The sequence below is a fragment of the Pleurodeles waltl genome, chromosome 6 (assembly GCF_031143425.1).
Source record: "Pleurodeles waltl isolate 20211129_DDA chromosome 6, aPleWal1.hap1.20221129, whole genome shotgun sequence".
In the NCBI taxonomy this organism is placed as follows: Eukaryota; Metazoa; Chordata; class Amphibia; order Caudata; family Salamandridae; genus Pleurodeles; species Pleurodeles waltl.
In genome coordinates, this window is record NC_090445.1 from 694,104,674 (window position 1) to 694,122,736 (window position 18,063).

Sequence of the window (18,063 nt, forward strand, 5' to 3'; positions counted from 1 at the left end):
CAAATGCTCCTCACCAACTCTTTAAATTGTCATCTTTTTGTACTGCTGGTTCCTATTTCTCACAAGACACTGACTTAAATTCATCATTCAATGCATACTCCACAGTTGCTACAACACAAACTATTTATCTTCCATCTTGTTCTCTTCCACACTCAATTGAAGCAGTCCGCTTGTACATTTTTCAATCCTGCAAGGTGTTCAACTTCATATCTATACTCCTGGAACTGAGAGGCAAAATGTGCCAACCTCACAGACACTTTGTCAGCCCCTCTTGGTCTTAATACCTTTACCAAAGGCTAATTATAAGTATGTAAAACAAAATGCATTCCCTATACATAGGTACAAAAGTTTCTAACACCCCAAGTTGCTGTTAAGGCCTCTTTCAATGACAGCATAGTTTCGTTTGCTGAGAGTCCTTGTGTGGGACGCTGGCCTGGTTTGTAGTGGTTACCTAAGGTACTTACACCTTATACCAGGTCCAGTTATCCCTTATTAGTGAAATGTAGGCAGTGTCTAGAAGCCAGGATGTCTAGAGGTGACAGCCCAGGGTTATCCTGGAGACATGCAAAGTTCATGCAATACCACTGTAGTCACACAGTACTCATACACATGAAAGAAAATACTCTGTTACAAAAATAAAAAGGTACTGTATTTAGGTGACACAAATACCATAGAGACTATACTCCCTTAGGAGGGAAGTAATACACAAATCATATACACTCGTGTGCAGAAATAGGGATGAAAACAGTGCAATTAGTGAAAATCACAATAATTAGACCCTGGGGGAACACAACCATATACTAAGGAAGTAGAATGTGAATGTCGGTTTCCCAACTAGGCAAGTGTAGGGTGTAGAGGGGTGCAGAGAGTATTAGAAAACATCAAAGGTAAGTACTAGCACCCACCCTGGAAGAAGGGGACCAAGTCAAAGAGGCACTGAAGAGTCCAGGGAGAACAGGAGCTCCTGTTAACCCAGATGAAGGTGCAAAAGAAGAACCACCGGTGAGCAAGAATAGTCAGTACTGCACCCAAGAAGACAGATTCGGGTTCCAGGTTGGTGCGGATGATGTCCCACTGCAGATGGAAGATTGCAGTCTGTTTTGCGTGGCTGGAGTCCGCCAACAAGCCTTTGGACATGCAAAGCTTGCGGTTAGCGGAAAATGTTGCTGCCCGGGACCAGGAAGGATGAGGTGGACTCTACCCAGGAGTGAGAGTCTGAGGGGGCTCTCAGCAATTCAGAGAGCCCACAGAAGACCAGGCAGCATGCACAGGAGTCCCAAGCAGAGGGACAAAGGAGGTGCAAAAGGAGGCCCACGCAGCACTACAATAAAGGGTCCCACGCTGCCGGAGAACCACTCAGCAAGATGTGCATCTCAGGATACAGTGCTGGGGGCCAGACCTGCTGGGTGCATGAAAAACTTTGTGGAAGGAAGCCAAGAAGCCTTGGCAACTGCAAAACACAAGATGCATGGGGATACTGTCTTGTGTGGGGAGGCAAGTTCTTACCTTCACCAAAGTTGGACAGTAGGCCGTCAGGGCCACTTCAATCCACCACCCGTGATTCAGGATCCACGCAACCGGTCCTCGTCGCAGTAGGTGCCTGAGGAGCCGGGGAGTGACTCCTTCACCCCAAAGGAGATTCCTTTCATCTTCTAGTGCAGGCAAAATACGGGCTGTCCTCAAAGGATGCACAATCGGGAAACAGTTGCAGTTGCTGGCAGGAGCTGAAGAAACAATGTTGCAGAAAGCATCTTGCTTCTTTGTTGCAGTTTGCAGAGCTCATGGAAGGTCCCGATGCAGTTTCTTCGGTGCGAAGTTGAAGTGGAGGATGCAGAGGATTCCTGCTGGATTCTTGCAATCAGAGTCTGAAGAACTACCCAAAAGAGAGACCCTAAATAGCCCTGAAAAGGGGGGGGGGGGGGGGGGGGGGGGGAATTGGTCAGCTAAGCAGGTAGGCACCTATCAGGGGTTTTTTGTGTGTTGGGGGGGGGGGCTCTGACATCACCTGCTGGCACTGGCCACTCAAATGCTCCCAGAGTTCCCTGCCAACCTTGAATCCAAGATGGCAAAACCCAGGGACCCTCTGGAAGAGCTCTGAGCACCTCCCCTGGGGTGGTGATAGACAGAGGAGTGGTCACTCCCCTTTCCTTTGACCAGTTTTGCACCAGAGCAGGGACTGGGGGTCCCTGAACCAGTTTAGACTGGGTTATGCAAGGAGGGCACCAAATGTGCCCTTCAAAGCATTTCCAGTGGCTTGGGGAAGCTACCCCTCCCAAGCCTGTAACACCTATTTCCAAAGGGAGAGGGTGTAACACCGATCTCCCAAAGTAAATGCTTTGTTCTGCCTTCCTGGGCTCGAGCAACAGGAGGGCAGAAACCTGTCTGAGCGGTGGCAGCAGCTGGGGCTGCCTGGAAAACCTCAGAAGGCTGTAATGGCAGTCCTGGGGGTCCTCTAAGGAGCCCCTAGAGTGCAAGGGATCATACAACCAATGCTTGCAAAAGCATGAGGGTATGATTCCTACATGTTTGATGCCAAACATGCCTATGTTTGGAGTTACCATTATGTAGCTGGACACCTATGTCCAATATGCGCGTAAAAATGGCGTCCACGAACTCACAAAGTCTGGGAAAATGGTCCTGGAGGCACCTCTGCTAGTGCAGGGGTGCCTTCACACACAGGTACTTTGCACTCTGCCCTCAGGGCTGGGGGGCCTGCTATAGGGTTGACTTATAAGTGACCTGGTGCAGTGTAAATGGCAATGAAAGGGTGCATGCACCCTTTCATGCAGGCTGCAATGGCAGTCATGCAGAAGCCTTTGCATGGGCTCCCTATGGGTGGCAAAATATATGCTGCAGCCCATAGGGACCCCCTGGAACTCCAATGCCCTGTACCATAAATTAGGGACTTCTAAGGGGGCAACAGTATGCCAATTGTGGGTGAAATACTGGGTTACCATTATGCAACAACCAGAATTTAAGGGAGAGAGCATAAGTACTGGGGTCCTGATTAGCAGAATCCCAGTAGACAGTCAAATACACTGACAAACAGGCCAAAAGAGGGGGTAACCAAGCTAGAAAAAAAGGCTACTTTCCTACACCTTGAAGCAAGCGCCACCGGTTTCTCAGGTTAGTTTAAACAGGGTAAACATTTGTGCATTTGCTAGGTCAATTTTCCAAAACGCACCCTCCTGTCTCTACTTTCATTTAACTTCTTTCCCTTACCTCAAAAATTATTTTAAAGTCTCGGTTTTCTCAGCAAAATTATCTGCAAATTTTGCACAGTATTCTAGTAGGCCCATGAATGAACGTAGTTAATTTTTCCCTTTGGAAGTTGACACTAACCATATCAATTTTACAAAGTCTCCCCTGGGTTTAATACCATGTTCTGAATTGGTGCATCCCAAATATTCAATCTCTCAGTAAGAACTGACATGTTTCTTTGAACACTTAATACTTTCAACAGTTTAACTAAAGTTCTATAATGGTCTTCTTCTAAAGCTTCAGTAATCAAAATGTCATGCTGAAAGAAATGAACAACAAGTGCATCACAAAATAATTTGTCATTGTGTGATTAAAAATGCTATCAGCTTCCTTCCATGGTAATAAATGCTGTACATCTCTTGGATCTGGGATGTCATCTTATCTGGTGGTATGCCAACTTTAAATCCAGTCAAGAAAAAAACTGCTTAGTTGAGTAACAGCATAATTTCTGATATATTGGGTAAAGGGAAACTAGCCATCACAATGCACGATTCAAAGATGTAAGATCTACACAAAATCTTACTTTCCCATTGCCCTTTCTTGTAATACTGGAGAGAGACTTTCTGGAGAAAGCCATTCTGACGCTTCCACCGGCTCAATGATGGCCTATTTTTGCATAACTTCTGACATTTCCTCCACCTCCTCTCTGACTGCAATGGGGATTCTTCTCACACTAACCTTAACTGGTTTAGCATCTTCTTTTAATTTTATCTTGTGTACATAACCCTTTAACATACCAATGTTTTCCTTAAATACATTGGGGAATTTCTCTAAAATGACTTCCAACCCTTCATCATTTTGTACTACTAACACTTGTTCCCTTAACCTAGGATCTAAGACCACATGAAAAACATATTGCTGAACTCAGCCTAAAATAGCTGTACCTTTTTGTGATACATACATCTTACCCCTCACTCCTTTGAACTCAAATTTTGACTCCACGCACCCCACAATTCATATATTTTCACCACTGTACCCTTTAGGTTGTATGTCACTACCTGGTAATTTTGTACCAGGCCATTTATTTTGGGGATAAATTTCTGGGTACGATGGTGTACATTGATCCAGGATCACCAATTAATTCTATCTGCACCCCATTCACTGTTCATTTTGCACTAGGTCTGTGTACACTTAATCCATCTTCGTTTACAATGCAAAGTACTATATCTTATGTTCTGTTATCCTCTTCAACACATGCCACCCTATTCGTAGACAAATCCTGCCACACAGGGGAAAATGGCCGCTGACTGACATGTCATGTGTCTTATTGTTGCTAAGCAACAGTACCTTGAGCACCGGCAACGTGCTCCTGAGAAACACAGCATGCTCATATACTTTAACGTCAGCAAGGGTGCAGTAAGCCATAATAGGACTCCATGGGTATGAATAGTAAAGTCTACTCCCGTCGATCTGCTGGGGTGAATACTAATACCCTATTGCAGTGGGAGCTCAAGAATTAACTAAGGTAAGAAAGTACAGCATATGTCGGTATCAGGCGCACATGCGATTTAAAGAATAAAATACATTTTCACGGGTGGCGATCTGTTACATGCACGTTTCTACTAGTGACGCTTAGCAGGCTGAATGATAAAAAGAAATTCGAAAAGCTTTCCTCTGCGTTTGACTGTTGCGATCGGCTCCGGCCCTTGACAGTCGATTCCTCCTGGCACACTGGACTCGAGCTCACTTGTGGCTGGATAAACGATGAGCAGGCGCTCGTCGCCAAATTGTAGCAAATAAATTCACTATAATGATCAATTGTAGATACGTTTATTGATCTTGAGCCACATCATTGAGGTTCCCTCACCTGCGCCATTGCCCTGGAATAACTGTTACAGCAGCACTTCTGAGAATCTACGGACTGTCAAAATTCTTCTGGGCACCATAGCCACAGAATGGCAAGGGATGAGGACAAGCCCATTACAACACTGTCTAGGAAACATTTCACTAATCTGTGGTAGCCAGGTTGCTCTTAAACCCTTAACTGCTGAACCTATTCCTCTTAAGTGCCAAGTCCTTTTTTGGCTATTTGGGGTAGTTCACACTTAGAGCTCCATGTCTTTTTCCCCACACAGGGTATTCATGCCAAATGTGCCTCCTTTTTTCCAACACAATGGGGATTCTGAGGATACCCACAGTTTATGGATTCCCCTAAAGGGGACCGTGAAAATAGGCAAAATATAACATACTTCCAGTTTGTAGTGGAAGCCAGTGTAAAACCCATTAGAGATCCAGAAAACCTACAGATTTCTGAAAAGTAGACAAAAAAGTCTAAATTCAGCAAGGGGTCATATGCTTAGATCCCTGGAAGTTTGCCTAAAATAACTTAACCATTGAAATAAGGAAATATTTCAAATTAATAGGAAACAATGGTCATTTGTGATGTTTTCATCTGTAACTTTTTGTCACAATGGCCAATTTACAAAAGCAATATACCATTATGTCCGCTAGGTCCTTCTGGTTGTGAGGTTGTATATGGTTTGTAGGTTCTCCAAGTCCCCAAGGTACCCAAAGCCAATAAACGGGCTGAACTGTACAATGGCTTTTCATGGTGTACAGAGTTTAGACCAATTCACTTGGCAAAATGTATAGCGTGAAAAAAGGTATGAAGGAAACCTATATTTTTCAAAAATGGGCACAAGATAATGGGTTTAGGAGCAATTGGTATGTATGCATCTCTGAATCTGTAGGTAGGAACCCATACTAGCATATGATTTAGAGGTTTTTGTTTTTTTTCCCCAAAATGTCTTCTTTCTTACACACTGGCTTACAGTGCAGTGAAATCCAATTGGTAATAGCAAATGTTCTACTATTCTATGCTCCCACATCTTCCAATAAAAACAATACCTCACTTGTGTGGGTAGGTCTAGTGCCCGAGACAGGAAACGGCTCAAAACTCAACATGGATACATCACATTTTTCCACACAAAACTGACCATTGTCTTGCACACTGAGTAAACTGTGGATTTTGGGCCCTAGCTCAGCTAGCACATAGGAAAACCTAGTAAACTTGCACATTTTTTAAATCTAGACACCTGGGGGGAACCAATGTGGGGTGACTTGAGGGTCTCTCACCAAGTTTTTTTTTTTTTAATCCAGAATTTCTTGCAAACCTCAAACTTTGATTAAAAAAAAAAAAAGCACATTTTCCTCACATTTCCGTGATGGAACATTCTGGAAATTGGGAGGAGCTACAGACATCCTTCCATACAACAATCCCCTAAGTCTTCTGATAAAAGCGGTACCTCATTTGTGTGGGTAGGCCTCATGCCCGCAACAGCAAACGGCCCAAAGCACAACATGGATACATCACATTTTTCCACTCAAAACTGACCATATTTTTGCAAAGTGAGTAGCTGTGGATGTTGGGCCCTATCTCAGTTGGCACCATATGAAATCTAGAAAACCTGTACATTTTTGGAAACTAAACAATTGGGTAAATCCAGAGTGGATGCGCCATGCATGGATCCCATGAGATTTTCATACCCACATTGCTAGGCAAACCTCAAACTTTGCTTGAAATCACACATTCTTTACATTTCTGTGACGGAAACTTCCAGAATGTACAGGAATCCACAAAATTCCTACCACCCAGTGTTACTGCTGATAAAAAGCTGCACCACTTGTGTGGCTGGGTCTAGTGCCCACAGGAGGAGCAGATCAAACCAAGGTCAATCAGAGCCCTTGCAAGGGGACTCCCATTGACATTCCATGAACCAAAATGGATGGTTTCCGGAGATGATTTTATGACTAGAGAGTGTGTGGTTGGAGAGGGAAGACTGAACGTGGTGAAGGGGGGTGGGGTGGAGAGGCTTTCATGCAACAATACCTGGCCTTGGTTCTCTCAAACATAATACAGTATCTCTTCCTACCTTTGTTCTAGATAACACTTATTCCAGAGCAGTTACTGAATGACTGGTGGAGCCCCTAAAGTGAATTGTACTAGGAGGGATGATTTGCAGCCAAACTTTGCAGTCACTGGTGGCTCCTGTGGCAGTAATGGGGTTGGGAAAGGTCAGACGGTAGTTTTTTTTGCTATACTGATGCCCCAATTAACTAAATTGTTTGTGTGTATCAATCAGGCCTGCTGGCCATGGCAGGTTATTGTCCTAGAGGTGATAAAGCCTATTTTTCTAATGTAATTTGCCTCTGTTCTGGCAGAGCCTTAAACTGGCACAAGAGATTGTCCCTGTTTAGGATTTTCCCATCAGATATATAATATTGAATTAATATTAACAATGAAGAAGGTTGGATTGAGCAAATTGACTGTCAGGTAGAGCTGGGGAAGCAAATGGACAAGGGAGGGAAGAACAGCAAGGGAAGATGGGCAGGCAGGAAGCAGGGATGGACACTGAGGGAGGGTGAGAAAAAGGAACATGTAATGGGGAGGAAGAATATGAAGGAGACAGCTGGAAAACACCTGAAACACAAACTTGCTCATGTGGAGTGTCCAAACAAAAAAAGAAGTAAAACCTCAAAAAAAAGAGCAGTGGAATGACATGTAATGTGTCAATGCCTTAAGTATGGGACAAACACAGGAAGAGGAAGGAAAGCCTATGGAAGCTGATGAATAAAAAGCAAGCAAATACGAGGTATAATGAAGCCAATTAATGGTAAGCAATTGGTGAGCTTTAAGCCTGCTTTAAGCTAACAATATTTTTCACAACATGCAGTGCCTGCTCTGCTTCAGGCAAGACCTAAAAAACAAAAAAAAGCATTATCCCAACTTCAAACCCAAGTTCACGATAAAGACTACATGTCAAAAGAAAATATAAACAGATGCTGCATGATCTTGACTATGAAACCCAAGTTATATAAAAAAAAAAAAACCTAAGTGAGCAATTAGAGCTGTTCCAGTGGTGCTCTTTTAGGCAGTGGATGACAGAACTTTCTTAAAAGGCATGTGCATGTAATTGGCTGCACCCTAGAATTACCAAACTCTTAAAAGTTTTGGAATGTCCACTTGCCGAAGAAGTGACTTTGGTCAGATGAAGATTCTGATCCTGGTTCCATCACTTGACTAGATGAGTAACCCCAACCAATCACTTTGATTATGTGGTTTTGCCTTAGCCACAAACATTTCATTGGCTTACAAAATTTCAAAATGTGAAACGTTCCATAAGGACGACAAATGAAAAAAAAAAAATTCTTTTTTTAAAGTCTCCTGTAGATTTCTGAGAGAGGCACTTCTTTTCTTTTGCTGCGATTGCCCTAAAACAAAGAGACTGCAAATCTACATATACGCCTAGCAATATTTTTCGCTGTCCTTCAACTTTTTTTAATTTAATTTTCACAAAAATGTAGGATCACTTCACCAGTTTGCTCATACATTCAGAGGTTTAATGAAACCATAAATATTTACTCATTCGAGAAAAATGTCGAGCGACACAACAAAATGTAGTGTAATTCTTAAGAAAGGTTTTAGATACCCTGTGAAACAAGGCCCATCAAAGAGGTGCAGAAAGGAAATCCTGGATTACAGCAACCATGACTGATAACCATATCAAGATAAACATTTAATAGTACAAAAAGAGTAGGGGTAGAGCAATAAATAATGCGGAAAACAGTATCTCACACAAGACCTTTTTGACCTCAAGACAGGCTCAGATGGCTGACAATAACAGGGCCAGCTCCTCCAATAACAGGTAGAATCACTTACCTGCCACCATATCCAAATGACCCACCAGTCGTGTCTGGAGTCATCCTCATAGATACACAGACCTGCAGGTCGATAACTGTCATCAAAGTTCTAATATCACCCAAGAAATTACACTAGAGCATAATATAGTTAATAGGCTACATTCCATGAAACTACTAAGGCTTGAAACTCTCACACAGTTATACTTCATTGTTCCTTATGGCTGCTGCTCCCATGGACCAGTGATCCCATTCATTATCCTTGGTGACTTCTGGAATCCAACAGACCATCACATAAACAAATGAACAATACCATATGCCTCCAATTTTCATGGACAGTTACTTGACTTCAGAGCCTCGCTCCGTCTGGTGTAACAGTCTGTGGTACCAGTTCTGGAACCATATGTATGGCTGTTGGATTATCCATCATTTGAGATATGTCCTTGTAGACAGAAATGCACAATAAGTTGGCTGAAATATCACGTGGTAGCAAAGGTCACTGGGTTGTGTAAAAATCACCACCTTCTCTGGGAAGTCTAATGATTCTTGTAAAAAGCAAGGGCAAGCAGAGATTGGGTTAATTCTTACAACTTCACTTCATCTCATTTAAAATTAATTGGCAGCAGATGTACACTGTCACAAATGTAATTAAGAAATATTTCTTGACAAAGATGATTAAAAAACAATGAAGAAGTGGAACAGTAAGATTATCTTTAAGCAGCATGGTGCACAACTCAAAGCATAAATGCCAAAATTAGAATTCTAATAAACAATTCTTGTGCCAGCTTAATACAATGCTGAGACAGAGAAGTACTACACGGGAAACAATACAACATATCTCCTCTCTTGAATGAATAAATAATTGCAACAAAGACAATAGATTACATAGGAACAATCAATTAAGTTATGCATACAAAAAGAGAAGAAAACAAAGAAAATAACCAGACCCACAAATAGAGGTGTTTTGAAAATGGTTATAGGTAAAGTGGTTAATACCAACTGAGTTTTACTGAAGGAGTTTTCATTCACCATTTTACTTAACTTTGCTATCCATAGTGTCAACGTCTGAAGGATGAGTGTTCAAACTGAACCAGACTTACCCTCCTCTTGATCACAACACATTTGATCCAAGCTTATGAACCCCATTTCCCCTTACATAAGGGCACAGTTGGCATAGATTCTCAACTAATAGTACTCTCTTGGAACTTTACCAGAGATATCTTCCCCTTCACATTCAGTCTGACATTCCAAACATGCCCAGTTTGAGTGTAAATCATAATCTTAATAAGTTTACCAAATGTAATCACCTTTGTTGACCCTTCCAGAGTTTAAAATTCTTATTAAGACACCCTCTTTAAAAATAGGAATCATCATATTTTCTTCAATCATGTATTTGCCTTACCCCTTTCTAAAGGCAATTTTCTTAACCATCTCATCTTGATCACAAACCTTTGTACTCTTAGAGCCAGTTCCTTCTTGAAATGCCATAAATTCAAGTTGGTGACTGGATCCATGCCTCTTAGAAGCCAGAACACTCACTGAAATGAGCCTATGAGGTGTAACTCTGTAGAACCACATTTTTTTGCATATCAAAAACAATCTTCGCCCAGGGTTGTCAAGGTTAACGGTCGTAGGATTCCCATTATTATATCTGGATTAGGAGCAGCAGCACTGTTTATATTCGTGACCGAGTCAATCCCACACCATTTTGGCAGCTGCCGGCCCAACCCTTTCAGACAGCTAGCAGCACCTCACACTAACCTGTAAGAAAAGGTGATTTGTGGCAGCCTGAAACATGACACTCTGTGGCTTCTCAGGGGAAGTTGTGGTTGACAAGTCTCACCCCTTTCTCTTGTTAACCATACACACAGATAGGCCAAAGGAAGGAGATACACAATGGTGTTCAATACATTTATTGAAAAGACTGTAATCTACGATAAAATATATGAGCTGCAATTATTAGGTCAATGAGACATAACAGGATTAGAATGGTGGCAAGAAGAAACAGTCCCAACATATTGGAATAACATACATAGATGAAGTCTACTTAACCCCTACCTCCTAAGCGAGAGCTTAGTGGTGATCCCCCAATATGTCGGTCCTCGGTCCGTCAGAGGACGTCCAACCCCCATTACCTGATAGGTAGGAGTCTGCCCACCGTCTCCTGGGTCGGTTGTAGAGACAGGGTGGAGGTTAGCTCTGAAATGGCATGCCGCGTGGACGGAATCCTGGCTGGAATTACTACTTTGTTGTCCATTGTCCTATACAGTGTTTTTATAAGAAACATATTTTCGTTCTGTGAAAAAGGCCCGACGTGGGCACGTGCCTAAGTGTCGGACTGTTGACATAGTCTTGTGGTGACAATTGCTCGCTAGCTAATGTACTGTTCTTGTCAACCTTGGACAGGGGCACATGGTGAAATGTCATGCACAGACTAATAATAACAATGCCTTTGCAGAGTAACAAAGTTAAAGCGGATAAGAAAATAAAAACATCCCTGCTGAAAGCTGGTTAACTAAAAATAATAAAACTGAATAAATGAAATAGGAGCACATGTGTAGGTAAAAGGGCACAGGCCACAGGCCTAAGCTAAGCCAAAATAGGTGTGCCCAATGCATTGTAATACATGAACCCAGGGAACAACAAACTGAAGTGACAGGCAGAGTTGACTTTAAGCATCCTATCAGTATTACCACATTCCTGCCAGTCTCTCATCCATCTTCAGCTATTTTATCCAGACCGGAACACCAAAAAATGTCCAAGTCTTCTCTCCATAGAAAGATAGGGTGACTTTCATGAGCCACTGTCTAGACTCTTTCCATGATGCTTTACTGATGCACTCACTTACCTCCCTCAAACAACAAAATACCTTCTACTTCCAGTTCATCTGCTACATTACAGAATAATAATGCCTCTGTAGAAATACATTTCTGCTTGGGCCAACATTCCACTACCCATTCCTTAACCTTGCCATTAAAGAGATCATTCCATTCTGCATATTTCCAGTCCCTTCAGAAACAGACATCAAAATTGTAGAAATAATTTCTCTTAATGTCACCACCACATCTATTCCCTTATTATGTCTACACTAGCCTTCCAAATTGAAGGCTTATGCATATAAAGGTATCCTTCAGAGACTGTCAGCAGTCACACATTTTTTCAAATTAAAACAATTTGGAAATTTAGATGTAAACCTTGTAATTCGGGCAGTAGTGTTCGGACTCTAACCAGAAGACAAAGTGCAAATAAAGTGTTTGTGGTCAGTTCGTAAAAGAAACTGATTTCCCAAACCTAGCTGTAGAAATATTCCACCGCCCATACACATCAATAATTTTCTCTCAATTATAGAATATCTCCTTTTTGTAGCATTCAAAGTTCTTGATGCAAATGCCACATTGTACTATTGTCTCCCAACTCTCTAACAGGGAACAGTTCCCACACTATACAAACTGGCTTCAACACTTATTACACAGTTTGCTTACACAAAAGAAACAAAAAACAGTTTTAATAGCTAGTGCAAAAAAATGGCCCTCGTAATCTGCTCAAAGGCTTTCTGTTGTACAGTTATCATGACCATGCAATAACAATTGCATAGCTTCTGTTTTTTCTGCAAAGTAATTAACTAATGGACTATAATATTCACATAGACCTGTGAAAGAAAGAATTTGCTTCTTAATGTCAGGGTATGGGGCTTTCTAAATAGCTTTAACAAGAGAAGCCTTTGACACCACATAATTTCTAGACAATCTATGTCCCAAATATTCCACTCCATTGTGAAATAATTTACATTTTTGACTTTCAAGGGCCAAGCCATTTTCTTTTAGACATGGTCAATGTGTTCCTTCTCTGAATTTGAATAGACGAGAATGTCATCTTGAAAACACTTCTATTAGAAATGGAGTCTCTAGTTTACAGTCAGTTTACACCCTGTCAAAGTAGGAACCCTCACCTAGTCAGGGTAAGGGAGTCACACTCCTAAGATAACCCCGGCACACCCTCTTGGTACCTTGGGATGAGCGGTCAGGTTTATCTCAGAGGCAATATGTTAAGTATTTGTATTAACACACAGTAACACAGTGAAAACATTACAAATGGACACCACACCAGTTTAGAAAAGTAGCCAATATTTATCGAAGTAAAACAAGACCAAAATGAAAGAAATCCAACATACACGAGCAAAGAGATGAACTTTTAAAGATGAAATCCCAATAAAGCGCTCAGAAACACAATAGCTGCAACTGGTGCTATCATCGTGTTGTGACAGTCTCGTTCCCAACAATCTGATGCCACGTACGACGGAGTACGGCACCGGTCATGGAGTCGCACAGACCTCAGGTACAGTACCTTAGAAACAAGCCAGAGTTAAAGACGTGGCAAGGAGTCAGGGAGGTTTGGCATCACTGGAGCCGGCGCAGCTTCGGTTCCATACTGCTGCGCAGGAGTTGAGGCGTAGGCTCGTTGCTGCTACACAGGGGATGCGAGGCGTCTGTTCCTTACAATCCAGTGAGTCCAGCGGATCAAGATGTGATGGTAGGCTTCGTGGTATCGCTGTCACACTACAGGGCCACAGGCGCCGCAGCAGAGTGTGGTGTCACAGAGGTTGATGACATAGCACTCAGGACTCAAGATGTTGTAGGAATTCAGAGGTGCTGCAGCACCATCAGGACTGCGCTGTCGTTCACGGTCGTCGCACTTCGGAGGGGACCACGGCCTAGGGTGCAGGCAGCGGCGAGGAGCCGGGCAGTGGCGCCGGTTCTGGAGTTGTCTGGATTTGATGTGCCTGTCTCTTCTTGTTTTATGCCAGATTTCACTCAAAGGGCCCAGGAACTGGAGTGGGCACCTTTTGGCAAGTCAGGGTCCATCAGCAAGAGAACCCATGGGGCTGGCAGGTGAAGTCTTTGATGTCCTTGAGACTTCTTAACAGGAAGCAAGCTCAGTCCAAGCTCTTGGAGAAACTTCAATAGCAGGACACACAGCAAAGTTCAGTCTTTGTCCTCTCCAAAGTAGAAGCAGAAGCAGCAACTGCAAGCTAACAGAGCAAAGCACACACAGCAAAGGGGCAGTACTCCTCCTCACAGCTCTTCTTCTTGGTAGAGACTCCTCTTGATCCAAAAGTGTTATGAAAGTCTAGGTTTTGGGTCCAATACTTATACTCATGTCTGCCTTTGAAGTAGGCAAACTTCAAAGCAAAGTCTTTGTAGTGCAGAAGATCCTGCCTTTCCTTTCCTGTCCCAGACACACTCTGGGGAGTTGGAGACTGCTTTGTGTAAGGACGGGCACAGCACTGTTCAGGTTCAAGTGTCAGCTCCTCCCACCACTCTAGCCCAGGAAAACCCATCAGGATATGCAGAGTACACCTCAGCTCCCTTTGCGTGAGCGTCTACAGTGAATTCAAAATCAGCCCAACTGTCATCTTGACCCAGACGTGTATTCCACAGCCAAGCAGAGGCACAGAATGTTTATCAAGAAAATGCCCACTTTCTAAAAGTGGCATTTTCAAAACCCACCTTCATTAAAAGATGTGATATGGACTAAAGGGCGAATGTACCTTGCCTTTTAGTGTAGAGAGGGGTGAAAGGCAGGGTTGTGCCTGGGCACCCTTTCCTTATACATTAATAGTCTGGGTAATGTATTATCTGCTAATTGTAAAAATCTACCTCAAATAGGGTCCTGGCCCATTCCCGCCATTTTATATGCTGATCAAGCTGTTCTTATGGCGAAAACCAACCCTTGTACTGCAACAGCTACTAACATGCTTGGTGTCCTATACGGAGAAACTGGGGCTACTAGTTAATAAAAAGCGAGACATTTGCTATGAGGTGTGGAAAAGTGTTACTGAAAACCCCCTGCCTCATGACAAAAGATACTAAAATTGATTATGTTACATCCTTCTCCTGTCTGGGGATCATGTTTGACATAAAAAGGACTTGCCGTATGGCAATTAGATCCAGAGGGCTACACTTCCAGAAAACTGCTGCAGCCTGTTGCAACTTTGCTTGTAAGGTTGGTAAGAGACTCCCTAGGGAGATACTAACAGAGTATAAGGCCAAATGTATGTCAACAGCCATGTATGGGGCAGGCCTCTGGGGGCATGCAAACAAGGACTCCCTGCAGCCGACAGAAAACGCCTTTCTGAAGTACCTTCTTTCGCTCCCAAAGAGTAGTCCATCCCATGTATGCCACTTGGAATTAGGGGTCCCGTTCATTTCAAACCTAGTTAAAACTCAACAGATTTTGCTATGGCACAAGATATGGACTTCTGAGTACACCAAGCTGAATCAAGAGATTATAGGGGACTTTCTTAGGTCCTCTCACGTAGGAAGAGTTCAATGGTTGGGATACATAAAAAAACTTTGAGTGACCTAGGGCACCCAGATTACTACTATAAGCCAGAAACACTACCAGCCGTCACAAGAAAAAACCCTGCTCGACACATTTAGAAGAACTAAGACTATCTGCTGAACTGCTTAAGCCAAATGTTCTTAAACACCAGTTGATTGTAACCTCACCTGGCATGCAACTATTCTTAAAGGAGGTGAGCAATGAACAGCATAGATTTGTTTTAACCAGGTTTAGGCTAGATTTTTTCCATAACTTGGTGAGTTTTCGAACCATAAATGACTGGTTGAGGCCCACGGCAAAAATGCCCATGTGACATGACTACTGAGCAAAGTACTTCCCTTACGATTCTATTTTGCTCATTGTATAATTTGCCAATAAATATATTTCTGCTGCCATTATTGAGATCCATGGACTTGATACAATGTCGACCAGCTTATGTGTTCTTAGTCTTTTCCAACCATATACATTTGTAACATCATGTCTAATTTTGTATGGGCCATTCTTAGACACAGGAAATGAATACATGTTACTAGTGACTGAGGAGTAAATTCTCTATCTATAGCGTATGTGACCTGTTGGGTGATTTTAACTATTTGTTTGTATGCTTTTATTCTGAACAGAATATATATTTTTTAATATTTTTAGAAGAGGTCTTAACTACAAAAACCCTGTACCTTACAGTTTTATTTGGTCCTAACAATACCTATTCTACCTGAGTCTTAATGTTTTTTCCTTAATGTTTGGTTTGTGGTTAATGTATTGCTTTTGTTTTATGTACAGATGCTTTTATGAAAACTTCTGTTGAATAAAACGTATTTGATTTTAGTTTCTAAAGCATTCAGACAAAATAATTAAATACTGGAGGAAAAGCAAACGTACCTAAAGATGTCTCGAAACTACACACAACAGTCAATATTTTAAATCTTTAAAAATGGCATGATTTAATTTTTCAATCATTTTAATGCAGAAAACTCTAAACAGATTTTACAAAGAATAAGGAAGGCTGAGGATATAGAGACAAATGCTTACCAAAGCTTAATTTACTTTCCACAGTACTATGAACTAGAACAAATAATCTGGCTTTTTGGTTCTCTGAAGCAGCCAGCTCCGTCACCAGTTCTATAAATGCTGCCTTTGTGTGCCAAAGTCTGCGCTTCAATGCAACATAAAGTCTGCTCTTTAATCAAACCCTGGCAAAAATACATCTGCTTTTATGGACGTGCTGGGAGGTCTGAGGAGACACATCGAGAGATTGGGGCGAGATATGAGGGGGAAGTACCACATGAGAGAAGAATTAAAACACATGCATGCCCGGTGAGTGTTTAAAGAACATTTTAAAAAGTGATTCCCTCATAAGAGTCGTAAACATTTACAAGTAAAGAATTTATGCTCCAGAGGAAACCCAAACAGGACAAGAAGAAGAAATTCCTTCAAATAAGAAGCAAGCAAATACAATTGACAAGATAGTCAACCAATGATACGCAAATGACTGACCCAAAGCCCAGTCACTCCAAGTGTTTCTAATATACACAATAAGCTGTATGCGGGCGAGAGACCTAAAATAAATGAGTTGATCCACATTTCTCCTAAAAACAGTAGGTCAAGTGGTAAAGCACGATGCAATCTGACAACAGACAAAGGGTCCCTTTATCTCTTGCTAAAACACAATACATGCTAACATCTGGCGAGAAAAACAAGGATTTTAGTTTCTCCAGAACTTGAACTGCAGAACGCTTTAGAAAACTTAAAACGTTTTAGAGCGCTGACATACACGTTATAATTGTTTACCAAAGACATATCGTGAGGTGGTATATGCCTTTTAAAATCCGGCAAATTTAAGATTAAATCCTTAAACAGTTCCTGCGAATGATCAGAGAGCACAGCTCACGTCGGCCGGGTCCAGCAGCTGGTTAATGCACACTTAAACTATAGCGCCTCACCTGAGCTCCCCTACGAACAAGTACCGCCATAGCTTCTATTAAGGACACCCGTGAAACAAGCGTACCAAACCTCGCTCTGACAGCCGGGGGCGAATGGTTACGAACAACCACTCAGATAAGTTGCTCATTAACATGACACACCACAGGGGAGGAGTTCATTGGGAAAAAGAAAACGGACTACAAACCGATGTGCGTGGAAGCGGTACCAAATGAAAAGAGAAGGAATCTTTGAGACGGGTAGGACCACCAGGCATATTAAAAAGACGGCTTCTAGTCTGAACTGATTGGAACGAGGATGGAAGAAGTAGGGGGCTCTCTAGAAATGAGAAAGACCTTCTTTATGTAAGCCCTATGAGATATACCGATTGAAAAAAATAAAATTATATAATTAATCCACGCACACACTAAAGCATGTTTTACTTTGTAAGGTGGGCTCTCTCGCTCACAAAGTCAAGCCTGACTTCAAGATGGCAACATCTCGTAAAGCACGTATGGATGTCAGCAGCCTAGTCTCGCCTCTGTAGTAGTTCTAACGAATAGCGCATGCCCAGTATGGAACTAAGCTTCGCGTCAGTGTAGTTTCTTTGGGCCGGCGCAAGCGCGTTGCCCCTCCTTCGGGCCCGGTGCTCCCGGAGTCTGAAGCCCCGAGAGCGGCCAGTCCGGGAGGAACAGAGGGTGCATAATGGTTTGGGGGCGGAGCCGTATACGTGACTGAGGTGAGGGGCCATGAGGGATTAGGAAGAGAGAGATCACAAGGTTAGTAGATGAGTTGAAAAACAGTCCATTATCTCTCCATGTAAACACAGCTTTGCAGTCCCAACACCCTTACCCATCTCTCACGTACTTTCGCTGGCCAGTGATCTTAACAGTGCAAACATCTCTT

General features: G+C 42.5%; 2 protein-coding genes across 7 annotated transcripts in view; one reads left to right on the forward strand and one right to left on the reverse strand.

Moving 5' to 3' along the window:
- ACADSB (acyl-CoA dehydrogenase short/branched chain) overlaps positions 1–17,303 on the reverse strand; it is a 179,725-nt gene extending 162,422 nt beyond the window's left edge. For 2 of the 3 annotated variants that reach the window (XM_069239142.1, XM_069239141.1), the window contains exon 1: positions 17,181–17,303. In XM_069239142.1, the coding sequence (XP_069095243.1) occupies positions 17,181–17,210 (30 nt within the window). In that variant the 5' untranslated portion in view covers positions 17,211–17,303. The remainder of the gene's footprint in view (positions 1–17,180) is intronic. The other variant, XM_069239143.1, reaches the window with a different exon arrangement.
- Positions 17,304–17,752: 449 nt separating this feature from the next.
- IKZF5 (IKAROS family zinc finger 5) overlaps positions 17,753–18,063 on the forward strand; it is a 55,714-nt gene continuing 55,403 nt past the window's right edge. For 2 of the 4 annotated variants that reach the window (XM_069239145.1, XM_069239148.1), the window contains exon 1: positions 17,769–17,936. The gene's annotated coding sequence lies outside the window, so the exon portion shown is untranslated. Of the gene's footprint in view, positions 17,937–18,063 lie in introns of all 4 variants that reach the window. The other 2 variants (XM_069239147.1, XM_069239146.1) reach the window with 2 other exon arrangements.